The sequence below is a fragment of the Thermobia domestica genome, chromosome 12, assembly GCF_964235325.1.
Source record: "Thermobia domestica chromosome 12, izTheDome1.hap1.1, whole genome shotgun sequence".
In the NCBI taxonomy this organism is placed as follows: domain Eukaryota; kingdom Metazoa; phylum Arthropoda; class Insecta; order Zygentoma; family Lepismatidae; genus Thermobia; species Thermobia domestica.
In genome coordinates, this window is record NC_137465.1 from 46,241,686 (window position 1) to 46,266,792 (window position 25,107).

The 25,107-nt window shown below is 35.4% G+C and overlaps 1 protein-coding gene across 1 annotated transcript in view; it reads right to left on the minus strand.

The window, feature by feature from the left end:
- betaggt-I (geranylgeranyl transferase type-1 subunit beta) overlaps window positions 1-25,107 on the minus strand; it is a 50,001-nt gene that overhangs the window by 23,724 nt on the left and 1,170 nt on the right. Inside the window, exons 2-6 of the mRNA XM_081733678.1 lie at window positions 22,257-22,381; window positions 16,779-17,004; window positions 10,922-11,054; window positions 8,816-8,935; window positions 428-538 (exon numbers count right to left, since the gene is read on the minus strand). Coding sequence (XP_081589804.1) covers window positions 428-538; window positions 8,816-8,935; window positions 10,922-11,054; window positions 16,779-17,004; window positions 22,257-22,381 — 715 coding nt within the window. The remainder of the gene's footprint in view (window positions 1-427; window positions 539-8,815; window positions 8,936-10,921; window positions 11,055-16,778; window positions 17,005-22,256; window positions 22,382-25,107) is intronic.

Here is a 25,107-nt window from a genome sequence, read left to right on the forward strand (position 1 = left end):
CCAAAAGTATTTATAATTATAAACATAACAGTTACAACGTTGAGTTTCAGTTTCTTGTACTCCCTATATATTCTAAATAATTTTTCTGATATTAGGTTTTATTAACCAAACCTACGGTTTTGCAAAACATCCCCCTCATGTAATTAGTTTCAGGAGCAAGCATTTCATATTCTAGTTCCCATGAAGGCGAAATAATATAGTGGGGAAATAAAAGAGTTCGTTCTGTGTAAGGTAATCTTGCATTATGGTCTGTGCACCCACTAAGTGCACCTAATTCAACGTCCCTTAGTACATCCCGTGCTTCATAAGGGCATAAAGAAAGAAAGAAATCATCCGTAATAGTGTAATTTGTATAAGCGCCCAGAATAATACGTAAGCAAACATCTCAATTACAACTTAGTGAAATAATTAAATGAAATGTAAGTACCTTCAATGTAGCTCCTAACCAGAACGAATAACAGGTATCAACAGGTTTATTTGGACGGCCCTGAAAGCCTGATAACTGTCTGGATAAACACCACCTTTGTAGTCCTTTGAGCTGAAAATATAAGAATAGCACAAGTTAAGTCGAAATTTTAAAGGGAAAAGAAGCATTAAAAAAAAAAAAAAAAAAAAAAAAGCCACAATGAAACCCGCATTCTCTTAAAATAATAACGATTACAATAATTTTAACGATCCTCTTCAGAGTCAAGTTGTATGAGGTACGATCCAATCTCTGATATATAGTTTACCGTGGAGTCGGAACCACTATGTGCTTACTTCGTATTGAATCCAAGACATACTTCCAAAAAGCACCCTACTCGTTATTATGATACCCGGTAAGCCCTACGGTTTGTTTATAACTTGCACAAGACTGATAAAACATATATTTAACATACAACGGTAATTAATTAATTAATTAATTAAAAAAATCACACGATTCTGAAATCACTGATATCTGACTTAAATTTCGCTGAGATATTAATGCTGCTACTTTCTCCTCTACGATTCGGTAAAGAGGCAATGATAAACATCGAACCCAGGACCAAAAAAAAAAAAATCGAAACCCCGATATTTACTCCAGCTTTTACTATTATTAGAATCTCAATTTAGAATTAATTTAGCATAACTTCCTCGTACGAATATTAAATTGAGCTCTGCACTTTTCTGCACAGCCACTTCTCTAAACAAATTTGTATACGAACTTCCCTCATTCTACCAAAGTTTTCCGGGTATTTTTTATTTGACATTTTGAAGTTAAGTTGTAAATCCGAAATTGCCGAACGTATAGTAAACGACTTAAGACATTACTTTATTTCAAATCTAGATCAACAGAATTACGCATGTTATTCAGCTTAGTGGCCTAATTTCTATTTAGAAACGAGAATATTCAAACTCATTGAATTATAAGCTGTATACAACGATTAATGTCAGAATACATAAACATCTTAATCTAAATACCTAAACACCTTCCTAACTTCATTACACATAAAAATATTTGTCTGTCTGACTTAGTAAATAATATATATATATATATATATATATATATATATATATATATATATATATATATATATATATATATATATATATATATATATATATTTGGTCTAGGAATTAATTCGTGCGGGTGGACAAGAGATGGCGCAACGAACGGATCGTCCCACAGTTCCGTGTATCCACACATGTGTTGCAAACCCCTGTCATCGCGTATCGTTCGTAGTATAGGGCAGTGGATTAAAGCGTCAACAACACCAGTTTGTAGTTAAGTGAACATGGCGCAATTTGTGCCTGATAAAGTGTTTTTGCGGGGTGTCCTGCTGCATTACTTTAACATGCAGAAAAGTGCGACTGAAAGTCATCGTATTTTGGTGGAAGTGTATGGTGACCATGCTCTAGCTGAGCGAACGTGTCAGAAGTGGTTTGCACGGTTTAGAAGTGGTGATTTCGGCTTGGCAGACCAAGAGCGAGCTGGACAGCCAAAAAAATTTCAAGACGAAGAATTGACAGCATTGCTCGAGCAGGATTCGTGTCAAACGCAAGAACAACTTGCAGCAGCATTAGGCGTTGATCAAACAACAGTCTCCAAACGCTTGAAAGCCATGGGAATGATTCAAAAGATGTCACATTGGGTTCCACATGAATTGAAAGACAAAGACGTTGAAAGACGAAAAACCATTTGCGAATTGCTGCTTCAACGACAGAGCAGAAAGGGGTTTCTGCATCGAATTATTACGGGTGATGAGAAGTGGATCCATTACGAGAACCCTAAACGAAAAAAGGCTTGGGTGAAACCAGGTGAACCAGGTCCATCACAACCAAAACGAGATATTCATTGTGCAAAAGTTATGCTGTGCATATGGTGGGATATGAAAGGTGTGGTGTACTATGAGCTGCTGCAACCGGGTGAAACTATGAATGGAGAACGTTATCGACGACAATTAATGCGTTTGAAGCAAGCTCTGGCCAGAACACGACCAGAATGGGAGAACAGACATGATAAACTTATTGTTCAACATGATAACGCTCGCCCACATGTCGCAAAACCGGTCAAAACCTATTTAGAAAATGTCGGATGGGAAGTTTTACCCCACCCGCCGTATTCACCAGACGTTGCTCCTTCGGACTACTACTTGTACGATTGCATGAACAATGATTTGATTGGACAGCGGTTTACTTCTTCAGAAGATATCGAAACATGGGTCTCTGACTGGATCGCTTCCAAGGATGAGGACTTCTTTCGCCACGGAATCCGTACATTGTCTCACAGATGGGCGAAAGTGGTGGCTAGCGATGGACAATATTTTTCTTAAGGTATTTATGTATTTTGTGTTTGTACTACAGCTTCAATGTGTGCGTACCAACCGCACGAATTAATTCCTAGACCAAATATATATATATATTAAATAGAAGTAAAAAGAATAAATGATAAAAAATGAAATGAAATCTTCGACTTTTAGTCCCACGGTTATGCCGGTTAGGCTAAAGGAGACGGTGATGATGAGTAATGGATGAAATGGTGGAATGAAGAAAGTGGGAGGAAACGGGAGAACCCCGAGAAAACCCACGCACACGGTGTTTGTCCACCACAAAGTTCACTTGGCGGGGGGTGGGATCGAACCCGAGACCCAAAACACCAGAGGTGAACGCTCTACCACTGAGCCACCGCGGCCCCAAGAATAAGTGATATATGTATCTCATATGGTGACCTACAAAAAATAAAACCAAGCAACCACGTCTTAGTTATACGCCCTAAAGATGCACAAACAATATGTCTTCCTTCACTATATATTTTGAACGTAAGTAAATGTAATTTCTTCAATATTTCGGCAGCTCGCGCCAAGTGAATTTTGTGGTGGACATACACCGTGTACGTAGGTCTTCTTGGGGTTCTCCCGTTTCTCCCTTTCTTCATTCCACCACTTCCTTCATTTCTTATCATCATCATCTCCTTTAGCCCACATGGCATAGCCGTGGGACGTAAAACTTAAAAATTTAACTTCGTATTTCAATATTTCGGGAGAAAATTGTTACCCTTTATTCCAAAGACAGGATAATGATGTGTTATGTTTTGGAGAGAGAAGCAGGTAATGAAGACGTAACCGATTTTTTGGATACTTTATTTGCGGTTATAAAGAAACCAATATTATTTTACACTTGTAATCATTTCATATTATTCCTTTTGTGTGTGTGTGTGTGGGAGTTGGGAAAGCAAAGACTTTCGTCCCTCACAAGAATACTTACGAGGGATGACTGAAAAGTTTTGAGCCTAACATAGAAAATGAGAATCTAGAATAGAATAATTATAAGTATTAAAATAGTACAACCTTTGATAATAATGTGTATCAAGCTCTTGGTTCTAAGTAATTTCTTTTGTTTTTTACAGGTTCTTGAAGTGAGTAAGATGGCAAAAGTTGGGAAAATTGAAAAAAAAAAAAAAAAATGTTTACAGGTCAGTAATCAAGTATCTGCAATTAAAAGGAATACCAGCGTCTGAGATCCACCGGGATATGGTCAATACGTACGTGAATCTGCCCATTCATATGCCACCATCAAAAGACGGGTGCAGGAATTCAAGCGTGTAGGCAGAGTGTTAAAGATGAGCCGAAATCTGGGAGACCATTACGTGCTACCACCACGAAAAACATTGGCCTAGTACTTGATATGATCACGGAAGATCGCCGATTGTCAACTCAACAGATAGCAGACAGGCTGGGCACATCACAGGAGCGAGCAGTTCATATTCTGAAGAAAGACCTTAACTAAAACTAACTAACTAACTCTATGGCCTATGGAACCCGGAGGTTCAATGCCGCGTTCACAAAAGCTCTCCACTGACTTCTATTCTTAGCTAACTGAATCCAGTTTCTACTTTGTATTCCAATCTCTACGAGATCCATCTTAATATTGTCCTCCCATCTGCGCCTAGGTCTTCCTAATGGTCGTTTTCCGATTGGTCTTCCAGTCAAGACTTTGAAAGCGTTTCTACTTTCTTCCATTCTAGCTACATGACCCGCCCACCTAAGCTTCCTAGACTTCACGATCCTAACAATGTTGGGTAAACCGTATAAATTATATAGTTCCTCGTTATGAAGTTTCCGCCATTCCCCATTCCCGTTCCTCTTGGGTCCGAATATAAAAGTTTCTGCTCGATGGGTCTTACGTCTTCTGACTCCCGAACAAAAACGCACTCGGTACCTCCTATTCGTGGACAATTTTCTCTGTCGATTCATCAATATGGACGAGTGTTGGGTACACCATCACCAGCCAGAAACAAAACAACAATCCAAACAATGGAAGCACCCCTCAATCCCATATCCCAAACAAGGCGAAGGTGATCCCCTCCGCTGGCAAAGTGATGGCCTCTGCTTTTTGGGATTTCCAAGATGTGATATTCATTGATTACCTGCAAAGAGGTCATACCATCACAGAACAATACTATAGTGATCTTCTGAAAAAACTTCGAGTGCAAATTCAAGAAAGAAAAAAAAAGTCACAAATGATGTCCAGAGGAGTTCTCTGCCATCATGACAATGTTCCTGGCCACACATCAACAGTTGCCATGGTTACTATTCACGAATGCGGCTTTGAACTCTCTCTTCATCTACCCTATTCTCCAGATCTGACCCCTCAGATTTCCACTTGTTCCCAAATCTGAAACAGGCTGTAGCAGGACGAGGATTTGAAAGCGATAATAACGTCATGACAGCAGTGGAGGAGTTTCTGTGGTCACAACCTAAGGATTTTATTTTCTACTGGGATAAGAGCACTGCAGCACCGTTGGAGCAAGTGAGTTACTGTCCAAGGGGATTATGTTGAAAAATAAAGGTATTACCAAATCTGTACTTCCTGTAGTTTCCTTAAGGCCCAAAACTTTTCAGTCATCCCTCGTATTTAAAAGTGAGTTTTTCTTTTTCTCGTCATTAACAAACAATAAACCATTCATTCTCACATCAATTTTCACTTTCTCTCATTACCCGAAGATAATAGAAGCATTCACTGCTTTGGCAGTCCACGCGTTAGCCCAGATTCCAAGATTTCACTGAGTTCTGTTACCTTACATGCAGTTGTGTAATTTGGAGACAGTCGCCTATCTAGAACACTATTTTTACATTTCTTTTATATACATGTCAAAGCATGTTTTTCATTTTAAAATGTATAGACAATCATTTGTTTGCTAATTTTTCATACATTCAGTTAGCAACCCATCATGCTTCCACGAGAAATTTTTACAAAGATTGAACTAAATTTGGTTTGTTTGATTCTCATGGTTTCAGGATCAGTTCGTGAATTGGCTCAGATTGGGTCATATCTGCGGGCTCAAGCTCTATACATCAAAACAGAGAAGTTAAATGTACGTACCACATATAAACTAATACGAGCCTTCCTGAACATTATGTATTTTGGAATATATTTTTAACAAAGTACATGTTTTTAGTCTTATTGAGAAACGACCACGGGTATTATAATGTAAAAATGACCAAAAAATATGTTCTAACTTAACGTCCCACGATTATACCCTTTTGGCCTAAGGAGAAGGATGATTAATGAGTGACCGTAAAATTAAAATTTTCGGTGCTTTCTCAGCACGAATCGAACCCGGTATCACGTACAACATAGGCGCACGCACGCACTAGGCACTACACTAGCAGGGAGGACTTTATAACGTAGAAGTTAATATAATACTTTGAATTGAGATATACATACTACTGTATATATGTAACGCATTAAAAGCTGGAATCAAGTACATATCTTACAAGATATTTACAGTTCCAATGTGATATGACTACATATTTTTAGTAATAAGTGAATATTTTTTTCTTTTTTACTTAGTGATTTACAACAACAAGAATTACTATCTTTTACACCTCGAAGAATTATAATTTGATCGTCTTTATGTCCAATTCCTCTCATATCTCCGTGAAAATGGCTATTATAGTAAAATATTTATGATGTGATAAAAACATATATTAGCCATAAAGCAAGAGAACAAATGTTTATTATCATATATGAAAATAATGATCCATAATAAATATGTCAATAAATAATATATGCAAAAGTAATGAAGTGACAAAATAATTAATACGTAAATATAGTGTTTTTTCGTTTAAGTGTTTTTGCATATTTTGAGTTGACTTGAGTTGATTTTGAGTTTAACGTCCCTTTCAGCAGCGAGGCTATATCACGTGGACCTACTGATTAACGTGGAATCCGAACCACATGAGCTCCCGCCGGGAATTGAACCCGGATCTCCCATGCATATTTTGTTTGATGAGAAAAATTACAATAAATAAAACTGCAAGCACGTAAGCTTAGTGTTTCTTCTATGAATTTGTTGATATCTCTACCTGATTTACGAGTCTAGTATGCATGTCACTTCTAATAGAAGGTCCATGTTGGAGGAAGAAGATATTTGCATTTAACGTTTTCCCCCACATCTTGATATTTTAGTTGAAGTGACGTAAGTGATAATTGTCCAGAGTTTCTTCGTTAATTCTGTGCCCAATGCCCAACTCAGGTACGAACTTGGAATCTTTACGATTGTGATCAATATAAGTTCACGGGATGTCTATCTTCCGAACCACGCAAACACGGCATCAACGCACCTCCAGGGGTCAAGAAGGTTTTTCCAGATAAAACGTCCTTTTATGAACTGGCTTTCAGAAGATTTCCAATTACAATCATGACCACCATAGTGAAAAAACGATAATACATACATAGAAATGAAACAAAATCCTTAAGTTTTTCGTCCCACGCTTATGCTGGCTAGGCTAAAGGAGACGGTGATAATGAGAAATAAATGCAATGGTGGAATGAAGCAAGTGGGAAAATAACGGAAGAACCCCGAGAAAACCCACGCACATGATGTTTGTCCACCACAAAGTTCACTTTGCGCGCGCTGGGATCGAACCAAGAATCCTATGCACCAGAAGTGAACACTACCACTAAGCCACCACGGCCATATTACAAGAGCCACAGCGGTACATAGAGTCAAGCAGTTTTTTGATATGGATTCCGTACCGAATGGATGGGTTCCATTTTCGTCCCTATTTTCTATTAAAAGCTGAAATGGTAGAAATTTACGATTACTTCTGGTATCCATTTTGATCTCCACAGATCAAAAACGATAGGAGATATGAAGAAATTATTTTCTTCTAATGAAACCGAAATTAGTTAAAAAAAATAATAATAATAATAATAACGGTTTCAATATTGATTCCTATGTAGTAATGATTGTAAGAAAAATAAATAAACTGTTTTTGAAATGGACTCAGCCGTTCGAATAAGAGGTTCCATCTCTGACCTTATCATTATATTGCAACCAGAAGTTATAGATCTGTTATTTCCATCTTCTACTAATGTAATGTCACAAACCTGCCAGAAAGGAAGTAAAACCAAAAGAACTTTGTTGTTAAAGTGATAAAAACATCTTTCCGATAGATGATTCTGCCAATTAAAATGTGTGTGAGTTTCTACCCTCGAGCTTATGCTTAAAGAAAATATTACATTGTAATAAATGAAAACTACAATAAAACTGAACAGAACCAACACTGGCGAGACAAATCATGACCCTGCATGCTAACACCCAATCTTTGGTAATTAACCATTAAAATAAAATTTAAATTGAAGTTAAACTTAAGATTAACTTTTGAAATAAATGAAGTAGGTGGAAGCAATGGGATTCATTCGTTCAGTCATCATCTTCAAATATCTTGCTGAACGTACAACAGATCCGAACATATCACAGCAGCTGCTCTGCAGGAAGAAGGACGAAGATGAGACTGGAAGTTGTGTTCGCATTGCAAGTTCGTTCCCAATTTTATCTTTTTCACACGGAATTCGTTTAAGCTGTGGATAGGGTAGTAAAAATTGGTATCCCATGAGGGGGATATTTTACACCACTATACAACTTGTTAAATATTTGTAAAATAGAAATCTGTTAGCTGCTAAATAAACCTTTCTGTTCAAGCTGAACTTAGAAATCTAATTTTGTAATTCAATAGCAGTCTTCTTTTAGCTCTTTTCTTAGAATTTAGTTTCAAAAAAATTAAAAAGATTAAAACAATAAAAAAGAAATTAAATGAAACTTCTACTTTTACGTCTTATGATTATACCTTGTGGGTTAAAGAAGACGGATAATTAATGAAACTGAATTCATGAGAATGTAGGAGAAAACGGCTAACTCCGTGAAAATTCATGAAATACGATATTGTCCACCACAAATTCACATGGCCTGGAATCGAACCATGAACCCTTTGCTCTAGAATTAAGTGACTTAACACTGAGCCACCTTGATCTCTCCATTTTACTAATTTAGTATATTTAACGTATTTACCTGCTTTTCTGACAGTCTTGTTTGTAATTGACCCATTAAATGTAAAGCGGCAACAGCACAGAAAGTGGTTCCACCATGTGATTCTAATCCTGGACCCTCGGCTATTCCGAAATCGTACGACTGGAAAGAAAATAATAACTTGCAGTAAAACCATACACATTACAGCATTAATTACGATAAATAAAAAGTTTTTTTAGAAAATAATGAAAGAGGTAAAAGAAAACCTTCACCTCTAAAACATAATTTGTCATTTTAGTTGTTTGTTGGGAACACGGAAATCGTTGACAACTATGTACAAATTTGAGTTATCCTGTTGCGAAAAATTATTAAAGGACATGAATTGCTAATATTTGCGGATATGAACTGACGGGGACAAATGTTTATAATAATATGTAAACGCACTTTTCTATTTACTGTCTAATATTTAATGTAATATTAACAGTACTAGTAAAGATATTGATATACAGAAAATGGTCAGTAGTAACATATGGGCCAGAAATCTGAGTATTGACGACGAAGGACAAAGAGAATCTAGGGACATTTAAGCGACAAACACTGGGAGAGATCTATGTACTGGTGAAGGAGTTTAGGAGTTAGATTTCTGGGCTTTCGGCATGTGGCCATTTAGAGCGTCACGTATGAGAAATGAAAGGGCGAGCACACTATCCGGGGAAAGTGAAGGAAGCGGCCTGGGACCTGTAAGTTAGGTACCATCCCGGCATTTGCATGGTGTGAATGAGGAAAACACAGGAAAACCTCATTTAGAACGGGTGGCCTGAAAAACCTTTTTACACTTTTTCGACCGAGTGCCCCCACCGGGAATCGAACCCGGGACCGCTCGCACCGAAGGCGAAAGCGTTAGCGACTACGCTAGGCGGGGCCACTGGACCGGTGAAGGAAGACGGGAAATAGAGAATACGATACAACAATGAATTCAACATATTAAGAAAGAAATCACAGTAAGATTCATTAAAGCACTGAGACTACAGTGGCTAGGTCATGTGGAAAGGATGGCAGACAAGGCAATGCTCAAACAAGTGCATAAAGGGAGACTTTATATGGGAAGGAGAAAATGACGGCATAGACTCAGATGGGCGGATGGTGTAATAAACAACTTAAAGACGATAAAAGTGAAAAAACGGCGAGATAAGATAAACAAAGGAATGGAAGCAGATTCCTGAGGAAGCCAAAGGCCACCCAGGGCTGTAGCGCGAGAAGTAAGTATTAACTGTCCAATGCTTCCACTAGAATTATCTTCTTTTGAAAGTCCTATTGCTGTGAAAAACTTATGTAGAAGATTTATGAAGACATAATTATGCGCTAGTTTGTGAAGATTAAATGTTAATTGTGTTAACTGTATGTTAAACTTCGACAATTACAAACTTCTCTAACTCGCTTAGAAGAGGATTCTAAATTAAATGAAATTTCTAATTTACCCACTATTATGCACCGAGGGTAAGGGAGACGATGCAAATGATAATGAATGAAATGGAAGAATGAAGAAAGCGAGGAAAAATGGGAGAACCCGAGAAAGCCTACACACAAGCTGGGATCGAACCAGGAACTCAACGCACCAGACACGAGCGATCTGCCACTGAGCCAAAGCACCACCGCAAGAGAATTATTGCACAAGGAATTTAGATTAGCACATTATTAAGGTTTATGGACTTCATCATAAAGAACTTTTATGTGACCAATCATCCTTTATTTCTTTTCTGAAAGGAATTAACAGAGTAACTGGTTTACAATGAAGTTCACTATTACTCTATTTCACTTTGCACCTGAATACATAAACCAAAAACTCATGCAAATAAAATCTATCAATAAAATGTTAACTTTCGATTTAAACACCTAAAGAGTTGATTTTAAAATTGCTGTTAATAAATCATTTTAGATACCTCTGCTTTTAATATTAGTAATACAACTGTTAAAGCATTGAAGCATCACTTTCTACATGAGCACTGTAAATGTTATCAGTTTTACATTTGATTATCACAGGTTCTTTGCACACGTTATTATTACTTTATCAACGCTGCCATAATTAACTACTTAAAATATAATAATTTATCACGAAACAACAAGCAAAATAATAATTTACCATCTTACCATGCTATCCAAAATATACTTCGTGGCTTTTTCAACATCCATTCCTGACCAATCTTGAAGTATATAGCATATACATGCCGCGCAATACACAAATCGCATATCATTCTCACTTCCGGCAAGGGTGGCACAAAAACTGCAACAAATGAAAAAAATAAAGAGTTAAACATGCAACATTGATCAACTCTTTACTTTGCTACACTCAGTAAAACTTCGAAAATTTTTGTGAACAGCTCATATTATTATACACATTTATTATCTATGTATCTTGTGCTTAAGGCTGTGTCCAACACCCGTAATGCGATAGGATTTCCCTATATAATAAGATGGCATATTTCTTTCCAAAATATTATGAGAATTATTTATTTTATACAGTTCAAAATTCGGCCAAATGTTTGTTAGTATTAATATTGCATGTTCAGTTTTACTTTTTCTTGCTAAGGTAATACTAGAGCACGCTAATTAAAAATTAATTCTCTTCCATTTAAAAGCTGTTTGAATTTTGGCCTACATTTTGCAACAGCGCAGGATAGCAGATAGGAGGTTAACCAGGCAGGTCTCTTTCATTCTCTGCCCCTCGCTAGATCATGTGCGTGAACTTCGGGTTGTCACCGAGAAAAAGAAACCAATGGAATGCAGTTTGACAGCAGATAACTTACGTCAGACCCCAATTTCGACTTTACACGTCGCTAGTTCAATGTTAGTGTTCGATAGTGACGCAAATCGTTACTAGATAACGTGTGCGTTACTCCACAGATAACGTGTGCTTTTTAAATAATGGGTATGGGTCTTCTAACAGGCCCAGGTTTACCTAAGAATCATCTCAAAACTGAGGTTAACCGTTAGAGCAATGTAAGTGCTCATTAGTGCTATTAATATTAAGGTTAATGCCTCCATCGTACAGCTCTTGGGAGTAATAATATGACTTTAACAACTTTATACATCGGACTCACCTTATTAAAATTAGCCAAACGAACATGATAACACCACGCTCTTTGTTAGAGTCTCAATCCATCCCTATATCTTCGCGAACATAATCTGCAATGTAGATGTGCTGCCTGACGTGCCCAAGTTTTTTTTTTTTTTTTTTTTTCAACTATTGTTTATCTGTTAGTTATTGCTAGTCTGCAGAGTATTCCTTACATTAATATGTCCTTGTCCTTGATAGTCATTGCGTATTTACAAGCAGTATGTGCATTACTGTTAGAAGATATCAAAAAGCAATAGATAAAATCTACAACTTAACGGTTCATATTTTTCTACTACAGTACATAAACTAATAATAATAATAATAAGACTATTCCAGCATAAAAGTTATCAATTGCATCACATTGGCAACAAGCGACGAATATTTTAACTTCATAAAAATTCGTTTGTCATGATTTTCTCGGAGGCTACGCATCATAACTTACCTTAATTATGTCATTTTGTTTATCTCGGTATGATATATGTCTTATCTGTGGACAATACCATAGTAAAACAAAAATTAAATATTGGGAGTACATCATACTTTTGGGCAACGTCTCATTAACCATGGAAAGATTGAGTAGTGTATACCTTAGGATGTAAGTTTCAGCTTAACTTGCATCATACATTCTTAGGATTACAAAAAGGTAATTTGTTCGTTTGCATTTGAACAAAATTCTTAGAATTACAAAAAGGAAAATAATTTTTCCGAAATCCGGAATTGGCCATCCTTACTAAATACGTATGTTCATTGCATTGTTTACACAGAACAATATCATGGTGATGGAATAAACTTTTTAGTGCTGTATCTCAGTTACATGAGTTAAACATTATTCGAATACATAAATAAGTTCTTCGTTTCTGAGTTAATAGGTTTTATCCGTAAATTTTTCAAAAAAGTGGCCACCTCATTCCTGTTCTGTCTCTCTATTTAATTAAATTATATGGTGAGTGTGAACTGAGAAGATCTGTTTTCGATGCAAATGTTATATATTAATAAGCCGGAAACTAACTGCTTACGTATCTTCCTTTTCCTCTTTTAAAAAATAACAAAATTACTTATGTTCCGTCTTGTAATTTGTTTATAATAATTATTACTACTTTCCAAGTGTACAGTGAATATTTTAAATATATATTTTAAACATACTATATAGAAGAAATCGCTATTGCAAGGTTTGGTCGCGCGAGATGGCTGAGTTTTATCCCGCGAGGATCTGGTCAGGCTAGATTTCGTCCGACAAGATTTTAATTATGCGAGATTTTCGCCAAGCGAGATTTTGGTTGCGTTCTGTTTCACCCGCAAATCATGAACAAATCAAGTATTAACCCTGTTGTATTGGATGGTGTAACTGTAAAATAGAAGTATGCACGAATGTGGATATGGACCAATATAGCTTTCTGTGGATATATTTTTCTTGATTGCGTGCAATTTGTGATCATTCCAATATGCGACAAGGTCATTACTTTTCATGTATCGGCCAAATTTGATTGCGAGTTTGACAAGATTCCTCAGCGGAAAATAATAATTCCAGTTTGTGACCAACCGGTAGTTGGTTCTGTACATAAATCAGGAGAGTAAAAGTGATACACATTACCAGGTATTTTTCTGTAAAATTATGAAGTGTTATGAACTCCGTAGGGAAAACAAGAATAAACGTCTCTTTGTTTAAAAGTGACGCAATTGTAGATTCCTAAGAAGTAACGTAACGTTGGTCAGGAAACTGAGTCAAAAAACTATATAACACAGACAGACAGACAGACACACACACACACACACACACACACACACACATATATATATATATATATATATATATATATATATATATATATATATATATATATATATATATATATATATATACCCTCAAAAATATTGTAATATTTATTTATTTATTTTGTATATTACTGCTACGCACACGCCTAAAATATCATGATTTGTTCTTTAATCATCTCTTAAAGTTATAAGTTTTAAACACAAATTAAACATAACTTTCTTACAAGGCTGTCTAATTCTTTATTATAAACTAACGAAAAATGTTACAGTTTCGGAAGTATATCACTTCCTTCTTCAGACTACTATTCCAACTGAAATCATAGATAACATAACATAATTTGTTATCTCTACCAATCAAGAATCATTTTTGTTTTCAATTTTTCACTAAAATTCAAAATATATGCCCATTGTTGTGACAATTTTAATGAAAAATTGAAAACAAAAATGATTCTTGATTGGTAGAGATAACAAATTATGTTATGTTATCTATGATTTCAGTTGGAATAGTAGTCTGAAGAAGGAAGTGATATACTTCCGAAACTAACATTACTCGTTAATTTATAACAAAGAATTAGACAGCCTTGTAAGAAAGTTATGTTTAATTTGTGTTTAAAATGGACACAAGGCCTTTTTATAAAAATTATAAGTTTTATTTTTTAAAGTAACATTTCTTATTTTATGTTCCCTCTGTCGTGTCTCCTTTTTTTCACCTCGCAAGAATCAAGATATAGGATCAAAAATGGTTAAAAAATAAAAATAGAGAAAGCACATCGAATTTGACAAGTCTTGTTATAAAATACAAGTAAAAAGATATATAGGTAGATAACGTTGTCTCATTTCTGACAGCGGCCAGAAGTCTCATTTCCAGCGTTGTCACATTTCCTTGTAAAAAGTAATATTAATGAACTATAAGAGCTAGTTTAAAAACAAAAAAAGTGAACATGTAGTATTGGAGTAGGTTAACATCTGGAGAAATTTAGAACTGCATAAGACAAACAGTTTTCATAATACTTTGGAAGAAGTTTACCATGTTATTATATAGGGATTGATGATCTCAGCTCAAAACGTCAGACACGGCCTTAACTATAATATTTCCTAAATAAGAAGTTAATCCCTCAACATTATGTTAATCATTAAAAATAATAAATTTGTGCTGTTCCAATCAGACCAGTTTAGAATTGGTGGTATTTGTTAATGTTGTGACAGCCAAACACCCTTTCAAGGGAAGGTACACGCTTCAATATTGTTAATATGTCACGTAAGCACAATTTAATGTTTAGGTCCCTACTTGTGGACATGTGACAAACATATTGTGTCAAACATGAAATCCACTGATTACAATGAATTTTGGCGAACCACTTCCGTAACATTCATAAAAACTTCAGCCCTCAACCATAAAACCTTAAGAAGAGCGCTCAATGCTTTGTCTTAGGCACATTTCTTCACTTTTCCCCTTCCTCAAAAAAATGTTCTTTTTGGTATATTTTACAAAAGCACTTTTTATTTTAAACTACAGCTTTTGTTTGCTTTTTAGCCTCTATTCAACATCCTGTCATCAATACTTTAACTTTCTTAGCCTGTTATGGAAGGCCGTAATTCTTTTCTTTTCCGTTAAACACGCAAAGGTCTCGAACTAGCACTGAACCACTCTACCATTTATTGATGTGATGCCTAATTAACTGTCATTTCCTAAAACACATTTGTAGTTAATAACACAGCCACACACACATATATATACAAAAATTAAAGTTCTGTGCACGGGATTCAGAAAATGGATTCAATGTATTTTGTTGAACGGAATCCAAATTTCCAAACCCCAAGACGATTGACAGTCAATCTTTTTATTTTTATTATTATTATTATTATTACATTATTATTATTATTATTAAAAAAATTGAGCGATTTTGGATAGGGAGGACACACGTTTTTCGCCCATAAAACAAAACTGATACGGTTAATCGTCCTATTGTTTCAAAATTCTGTGTAACAAAATACATCGAAACTCTGGGGTCCGCTACACAGAACTTTTTTTTTTATTTCTTTGTACTGGCTGTGTGCTACGTATATACTCTCTATCCCAAATCACTCAAGTGTTTCGTTCATAAAAAAGAAAAAAATGAAATGAAATCTTTGTTTTACGTCCCACGATTATGCCGGTTAGGCTAAAGGAGACAATGATGATGAGTAATGGATGAAATGGTGGAATGAAAAAATGTGGAAGGAAACGGGAGAACCCTGAGGAAACACACGCACGCGGTGTTTGTCCACCACAAAGTTCACTTGGCAGGGGCTGGGATCGAACTCGGGACCCCAAGCACCAGAGGTGAACGCTCTACCAATGAGCAGCCCCGGCCCCTCGTTCATAAAAAAGAATTGACACGGTCAATCGTCCTGGGATTCTGAAATATTGATTTTGTATATTAAAAAAAAAAAAAAAAAAAAAAAAAAAAGTGTTTGCTGAACAGAAATTTTGTTCTGTGTAACGTGTATTTTCCCTATCCAAAATCGCTGAAGTTTTTCGTCCATATATATATATATATAAAGATAGGATGGATCGTCCTGGGGTTTCGAAATTTGGATTCTGTGTAACAAAATACATCGGGGGTTCGGTGCACAGAACTTTTATTTATTATTATTATTATTATTATTATTATTATTATTGTGTGTGTGGCTGTGTAACTTAATCAATTTTACAGTAAAACGATAAGCTAAAGCAAATTTTTGTAAAAATAATGTATTGTCATCTGATTTACGTATCTATAAAAAATTCAGATCTCTAATTAGTACAGAGTGCGTGAAACTAAAGTCCAAGATCCGACTAGAACATACAATACCTAATGAAAGCATAATTAATTAATAATAATAATAATAATAATAATAATAATAATAATAATAATAATAATAATAATAATAATAATAATAATAAAAAGCGCGGTTCAGTGCATACTCCTATATACTATACATATATGTTTTTTTTTTTTTTTTTTTGGGGTACAGTTTATAGCTGAAAAAAGAAGGAACTATATGTAATTTAAGAAACCATGGGTTACGATCGACTTCCGTAGGACTATATTAATCCACTAATTCTAAGACGACAGACACTAAAATATTACATACCTCCCATCTTCCTGTTGCAGCGCCCGGACTCCAGCAATAACAGCCTCTCTGTTAACTCTGCTCAGATCATCGCCCAACACAATCAACGAAGCTAATCCTGTGTAGGTCATGGCTAAATGACTGCATTCATAAGGATTCGTTTCAGTGACTTCGCCACAATTCTTATCACTGAAGATAATCGTACTAGTGCCTTGGAAACCACACCTTTTCCAGCTTTCGTCGTAATCTGTAAAATAAATGAAAGTAAAATAAAAAAAAAAAAAAAAAAAAAATTAGGAACAGACATTACACTACAACCTAATATTAAGCCGAAACAATACTAAGATCCTCAGTATGAGAAAAATATAATTTCAAATCATAACATCTTCATCTGTCTAGCTGCAAACCTTCTCAGTGGTATGTTTATAAAGAAATACTGGAATAATTTTTCATAGAACGTACGAAACATTCATTTAAATTACTTTAACTCGTCTCCATGTTCCTTGTAATACCTGAATACTCAATGGCTTCTACATATTTTGAAAAGCAGCATGACAGCAGATCAGTGTCTCTAGGATATCCACAGAAGTCGATCTTAACCCTTGGTTTTCCAAAGTCACATATTAGCTGATTTTATTTCCAGCGCTGCTTTTCCAACTATTTAGAAGCTGTGAAGTACTTAGTTATTATAAAGAACATGGAGGTGAATAAGACTGATTTAAATACTGGAGTAATTTAGTAATACTTTTAACAACAGCAATAATTAATACAAGTAGCAGTGTCGCAGTGTACACCACGTGAAGAAGTTTGGGTTGATGTTTTGGTAAACTCAACTCCATAACAACCTGAACTTTTACCACGCCTACGATTAAATACAGCATTTTACTTTAAATTAAATAATTTTAAGATGAATGAATACTTGAAAATATAAAATATTTAAGTCTTTCGATTTCTCGAGTAGACAGTCATCTAATTTCATTTCAGGGCTGTATTTCACGGTTAGATTAGCAATTTGCATCCTAAACATTGTACTAATCCGTTAATTTCAACATTGTGGATAGTATATCAAGCAAGGATAATATCCACAGTTACTTGCATAGGAGTACATGGGGAACTGATATTTGATCGTCCACATCTGACGATCCTATTTGCACTCAAGAGTGCAAGAAGAAAATTTACACAAAATTTCAGGGTTCTAAGTCTAATAGTTTCGGAGATTTGGTGAACGGAAATAAGAAAATTATATATATATTTAAGCTACCCATCCCTCCACCCAAACTTTCAAGGTTCTACGTCGAATAGTTTCGGCGATCTTTCATGAATTAGCCGGGTGGAAAAAAATCATGATTTTTTAAAAAAATCATTTTTGTCGATTTTTTTATTTAAATCGATTTTTTTGATTTAAATCAAATCTTTCTTCTCGCGTAATACAAGTCACGAACTGAAGATAAAACATTAGGAATTAATATTAAATGTTAATTATGCCATTTAAGTGAAAGTATTGGGCTTGAATTTTGAATTGATTGCCAGTCGTTAACTTATTTGAATCCCAAATAGAGATGCAAGAGTTCGAAAAAAAAAAAAAAGTTTTTTTTTGGGGGGGGACTCGGTTTTTTCTGCTTCGATTTTTTGCTTGGGGAATTTTTGGTCTTTTTCCAAATTCTGCTTTAAATTGATAAAGCAGGCTTTGTTTCGCTTCTCTACAATACAAAAACTCATTTAAGTAGTAGTGGATGCAGATAATAATACAAAACCTCGAAAATAAACATGAATTTCGAAAATATTTCAAACAATTTTAATTCTTAAAACATTTTTATTATGAACCCCCAAAAAATTAATCCATGTATATAATAAGTTGCAGTGAAGTTTTAACTTTTATATGCATTATAAGCAATATTTTTTATTGTGAATTAAAAATTAAAAAACAAGGAAAAACTGTTACATGACATACAGAATTTATTGTACTATGTGTGTGAGTTCAAACAAATAACACATCGGAAAGATAATAATATATTTACTGAACAAACGCACAAAACAAATTTGGCTTTGCATTTGGGAGGTCATGGGTTCGATTCCCGCTGCCGACCATCCTGACTGGGGTTTTCCAGTATTTTCCTCATTCCTATCAGGCCCTGGCCGATACCTTCCCAAATCCTTTCCATGTTGTTGTTAGATATCCAGTATAAAATAGCCTCTGAGCTGCATCTGGTGATTGTTAAATAAATAAATAAATAAATATCATTCACTCGTCAATCTGTTATAGCCTATAAGTTTATTATGTCTGACTTCCGAGACTTTCATAAGCATTCGTACTAGAATAACAATGAAAAATAATCATTGTTTTATTACAATTCAACGTATTACTTTAAAAGACTGAAAAAGCAACTTTTGTACGCGACGCTCAAAAATCACCTAATTTGTTAATGCACCTCTTGCTTCCGCCTTTGCTACCCTAGAGAAACTTCTTTGAAATGGAACAGAAATGTTGAAAATGTATTTTCTATTTATTTATTTATTACATACGTAATAATATGTTACCACCTATCAAGTGCTTCGGATCTGCAAAATCGGTAAAGTCCCAAATTCTGTAATGCACTGACTGTTCCTTAAACTTGTTTAGTTAGGAAAGTACTAAATTTTCTGTTCATGCATCATATGCGTAATACTGTTCATCTGAGCGTTTGGTTTCCAAGGCTCTGGAATATATAACCACCATTACGGTTTACCCAGTCCTGAAGGATCTGAAGTTTTAACAAGAATTCAACATGTCATTACGGAACTTTCCCTTAAAAAACCGAAATACATTTACGTTAAGCACAACAAACATGAGTGTGTGGTAGAGACCTGCACGGGCCGAAATTTTCGGCCCGAGCCCAATCTAGCCCGAATGTACCTAGGCCCGGCCCGGCCCGGTAAGTTTTTTAAAATTCTTGGCCCAAGCCCGGCCCGGTAAGTTTTTTAAAATTCTTGGCCCAAGCCCGGCCCGGTCCCGATAAATTTTAAAAGTTTCATTGTGTAACATTTTTCACGGGCACACTTCTTCGATGTTTGCCTTTATTCTAATCATCGTTTAACGAAAGTCAATAATTATTAAAGAATTGCAATTAATCGGCCCCAGCCCGGCCCGGGCCAAAGAAATAACAGAGTCTGCCCGCCCCATGCAGGTCTCTAGTGTGTGGTTAGCTTTTCCGCTTCTATTGCGAAGTCCGGGATTCAGTCCCGCATTCGACCATTCCGACAAAAGTTCTAAATTCCATCTATGAATGTAGAGATAGTGCGTGTACTATGATTCCTGGCTGATTTCATTTATTATGTTTTAAATTCTTGTCATTACTAATTACCAGCAATGACGGATTTGTGAAAGGGGTTAGGGTGGGGGTGTCTTTCGGATTGAAGCCTGTTCTCCTAAATTACGGAAATTCTAAGACAAACGAAACTTTAGTTATGTTTTTACTCATAAACTTCAAGCTCCCCTCAAATAAAAATCAGGTATTTTTAGAAAAAAAAAAAAAAAAAAAAAAACTAATCATTAATAAGAAAAAAGTCTCCCAAAACACTTTTCTAAATCCGTACTGATTATTTGTATACAATGGTATTCAAGGTTGCATCCGGAAGATTATTGCTACATCATTACACACCTACAGTATAACAGAAATGTGGAAGTATACTCTGACGTATATATTGAAAAACATAAGTTTAACTATGTGCTAGAAACTAGAGCACTAAGCTCTAAGAAATAGAACACGAATAACTAAAAATGAAATGATCTAAAGAAGAAAAAATTGTCGATAACTCAGAAGTTAAAATAAAGTTATATAGCCTCTAAAATTGCTCTCAAATACTATGTACTTAATGTTTAATTCATAAAATATGTGCTCCATCCATCATTATGGTGTATTCTAGAGGGAAATATGGCATTTAGGTCATGAAATCTTGTTGAACTATATTGTATACTATAAGAAAGCTATTTGGACACAAAAAATCACGAAAATGAAAAAAAGCCAAAATTTCCGTTTTTTTTTCTAAAAACCCGACTTTTTATGTAAAAAAAAATCAATTCAAAAAAGCCGGCTATTTTGCATCTGTAATCCCAAACAATGTTTCATAAGCACTAAGGAAAAAGTACTGCGACGTTTATCAACGTTTTTTTTTTTTTTTTTTTTAACAAGTTACTCATATTTGGCAGGGGCATACCTAAAAAAATTTAAAAAATAGAAAAAAATTGAACTAGCTTGCGGCACGAAATACATATAAAAAATCGAAAAAAGATTTAAGTTTCGGAGAGGGAATCGGACCCCTTTAAAAATACGTCCCTATTATCTGGGAACAAACAAACAGACGCGCACACAAAGAATTTTTTGTTTCGTCCATGGTGATTTTCTCGTTGGAATAATTAACGATTTAAAAACCTTATGTTACGAAGATAAGAAGGCAGAATTCCTCCGTTACCTGTTCAAAACGGGATTTTCCCTTATCATCCTCTGCATGAAACACTCGTTTTCATACTGTGCTGTACATACATTTGAATCTTATTGTATTATGATTATCTTCCATAATTGAAATAACACAACAGAGGCTGGATTTTACTTATTTTTACTTTAAATGAATTTATTTCGGAATTTGATTTAAATCACCGATTTTTAATAAAAAAATCAAGTGATTTAAATCTCGATTTAAATCAATCCACCCTGTGAATCAGTCAGCGGATTTACTCATATACACATATATATACCAACAGAGCACTTGCTCTTCGCACGGGGGAGAATTTGTTTTATTTTGGACATAAAGGGCTAAATTTAGATTTAAACGGCATCGAAAGTGCTACTATTCACCTCAGTGACCCCGAAAACTATGTATTCGACATTAATATCGATCATTTTTAAATATCTCACCCCCACCCGCTCTCCTAAGTTGCACCGTCGAAGTTAAATGGTAAAAACCATCTCACGTCCGAACCTCACCTATGATGACAATTTGATCAAGATCGGTCGCGTGGTTCAACAGGTACAAAGTCACAAACATACGGACTTTACTTCGACTTGTGGCATACTAAGTAATTGGAGATCCAAGAGAGTAAGGTGAGTGAAAATTTATTTCGCTCTGTACCTTTGAATTATCTTTTCTTCCACAGACTGTTGTTGTTCTCTCTTCCCCCGTCTTCAAGAAACTAACTGAAATTCGCGTTTTTTCAAGTTTCTGGGTAAACTGTCACATTTTAATTGAACTTATTTGATAATCCGCTGCGCTAGTTCGTTGGTAAGGGCCTAATCAATCACAGCCAGGAAACAGCTGGAATGAAATTCTTCCTGCAATTGGGTAGACTGGTGTGTTTTCAGTACTAAAAGAGTCTGTGGCATTAACTAATGAAGTAGATTCATTTATCCACAATATGAGTTTTCTATTCTTCTTCTACAACACAATTTGCCTACAAGGTCTCTTATTTGAAGATTTCATTAATGACTACAGTATTCAAATAATAATCAAATGGAATCTACAAACCTACATCTCTGGGATTTATTTGCAACCTGTAAATCCAGTCGATAATATCTTGCTTGCTATCCTCCAAAACGTCTAACGCATTCAATATATCCAGCCCAGAGATTGCAAAAAACGCCATCGTCAGCCTGGAAAGAAAATAACAACTTTAGCCCAATTATCAGTAACTTTCATATCTCCCAGTTCAATGTCCCACGATTTATGCTCTTTAGGCTAAGAGAGAGACAGATGATTACGACAAGTGAATGATGGAAGAAACAAAGGGGTGAGAATGTGGTATATATATATATATATATATATATAAAAGTACCCAGAGAAAACCCAAGGACAGCATGTTGTCCACCACAAACTAATTTGGCTGGGGATAGAACCCCAGGCACCAGAGGCAAGCACACTACCATTGAGCCACAGTGTCCCATTTCTATAAGACATTGCTTAACTAGTATTGATTCTATTCAGGTTCAGGGCAAGGTGAAGCTGAAGAACCCGCACGAGGGTGCATCTGTGCAAACAATCGCGTCAAGGAAGACAAGTGCGAAAAACACGTTCGGCACTGCGGTAAAAGAAATTTTTGCTTTATAATTCAAGAAAAGCGGTCCATCACTACACAACTGTAATGCAAAATTACTCTGTAACAATCACCTACCACAATTTAGTGAGTGTTGTTTGTATTTTTATGACATACCTATGCCCACATATTATTTATGATGCTAGCCTAGTTTAGGTATCCATAGATCTGTAAATTTGACAGAATAACGAATGTTATTTAAAAAGAGGAATAGGTCTATGTAAGTAATAAAATATATGAGGATTTCATCTTTGATTTCCCTAACAATGTTAAGAAAACGTAACCCAAATCATGCCCTTAAGAGTATAATAGTCTACAATGATGCCTTATGAACTAGACACGCATGTCAATACAATGTGTTAAGTCATGATCCGTAACAATAAAGCTGTCTAAGACGTAGGTAACGTAATAAACAGTTTCCACTACACTTGCTTACACCCATAACTACTGTCGGTGACGCTCTAGCTTTCTTCAGCCTGACCCACAGGCCCACAAACTTCGGCCTGCCTTCACTGGGTTAGATACCATCTGTACTTTTTAGTAGTCACCTAGCACAAATTATTACACGTTGTTTGTGCATTTAGACGTTTCTGCGGCATATATCCACACGACATGTCATAATTGTCAAACCCTCCTAAAGAGAATCTGCACCCATCAACTCCTTTCCCCTTTAAAAAGCTATTTATTATAAGATATTAGTAGTCAATTTTCTGAAGAAAAGAAAAAGTCCAGGAATGGACACCTAAACTGAGATAGTATCTTACTTAGTTATGGCATATAAGTTTGCAAGCGCATTATATATTTGTACCCAGTAGATACGTAAAGAACGCATTATGAAGTAATTTTAATTGGTGCTCTTCAAATTTAGGCATAATACATTTTGAAAAATTTACAGGTAAAAGTCAATAATCCGCATAGAAAGACATATTTATAAGGAACAATTTCCTGCAGGCGGCAGAATTAAATACTAAGTAAAACAGCTGTATTTTAGGTTTACACGTGTAAAATTATTAGAGATGTTTTACAACGTTAAAATGACTCTATGTACAACAAAGATGACTTTACTAGTTACTATTTTCCGCCGGTAAAGTATTTCAACACAGTGTATAAAAGCAACTATTCTATCAACATATGTGATATGTAAAAATAAATAAATAAATAAATAAAAAAGTATGTTTCAGGAGGAGTGGAAGTCTGATGAAAATACAGATATTGTGTTGAAATTGCTGTTTTTTTTAAACATGTTATCACAGCCTTGGTCAGTGTACTATTGTGTTATTTTATATTTACAAGTCTCACGTTACTAGTATGAAACAATTACAAGTGCTATTGAAACTACCATCATTGCGAAAATACACGAGAACAACCAGCTTTGACCTGCCCTGACTTAGACAGCATTCGAACCTTTTAGTCTCACCTAGTATAGGTTGGTTTTGGTTTTCTGCATTTGTGTTGTGTTTAGTTTGGTTTCTGTATACCTTTTATGCCATGCACTTGGACGCTGCATTTATACGCAAATCGTAAAAACAAAATATGTAAAACAATTACTTGCGCTGGCCCTCTTGAATTTCATGTGGCATTTATTCCGAAGTTGGTCGTCCGCCTAGTTTTTGGCTTTGTGTACTAAATTTTAATATTTAATTCAAATAGTATTGCCGAGCAAGCGTTAGCGAGTGAAGGCGGGTGAGAGCCCCGCAGGGCACGTTGTTTTATGTCTTTATTACAACTAAATGGGAACGGGGACCTGTGTTCAAGAACCCTGCCGCCATGTTGGTTATGTTACCGTACATTGACAAGTATAACTTTCTCCACGTTTCTATACAGTTATTTGCTTACCGCATTTTCCACAATCTATTTCTAGATTTATTAATCACTATTAGCCACTCTTAATAGAGTCTCCTGAAATCACCAGCCATGTTTACAAAACAAATGCTCATTACATCCCCATAATCCTACTATGAAGTAACCTTGCGCCAAGTAGTTCCCTCCGCTTACCAAATAGTTCCATGTTTAGAACCGGTTATATAAGAAAAACACAACTTTCACTCTCCTTATACATTATCAAGCAAACAAGCAAGCAAATTATTCATTTCTACCCGGTAAATTTTCACAATTTTGCTAGAAACGGATGACCAACTTTGGAACTTAACCCATTCATATATGTGAAGTGGTGTACTGTCATATCGTCCAGTGCAAATCTTTTGGAGCACCATACGATAATTAAGGAAATAATTATAATTTTTCAATAATTACCGGTATTTGAAGTGGTGTGCCTAAACATTACCT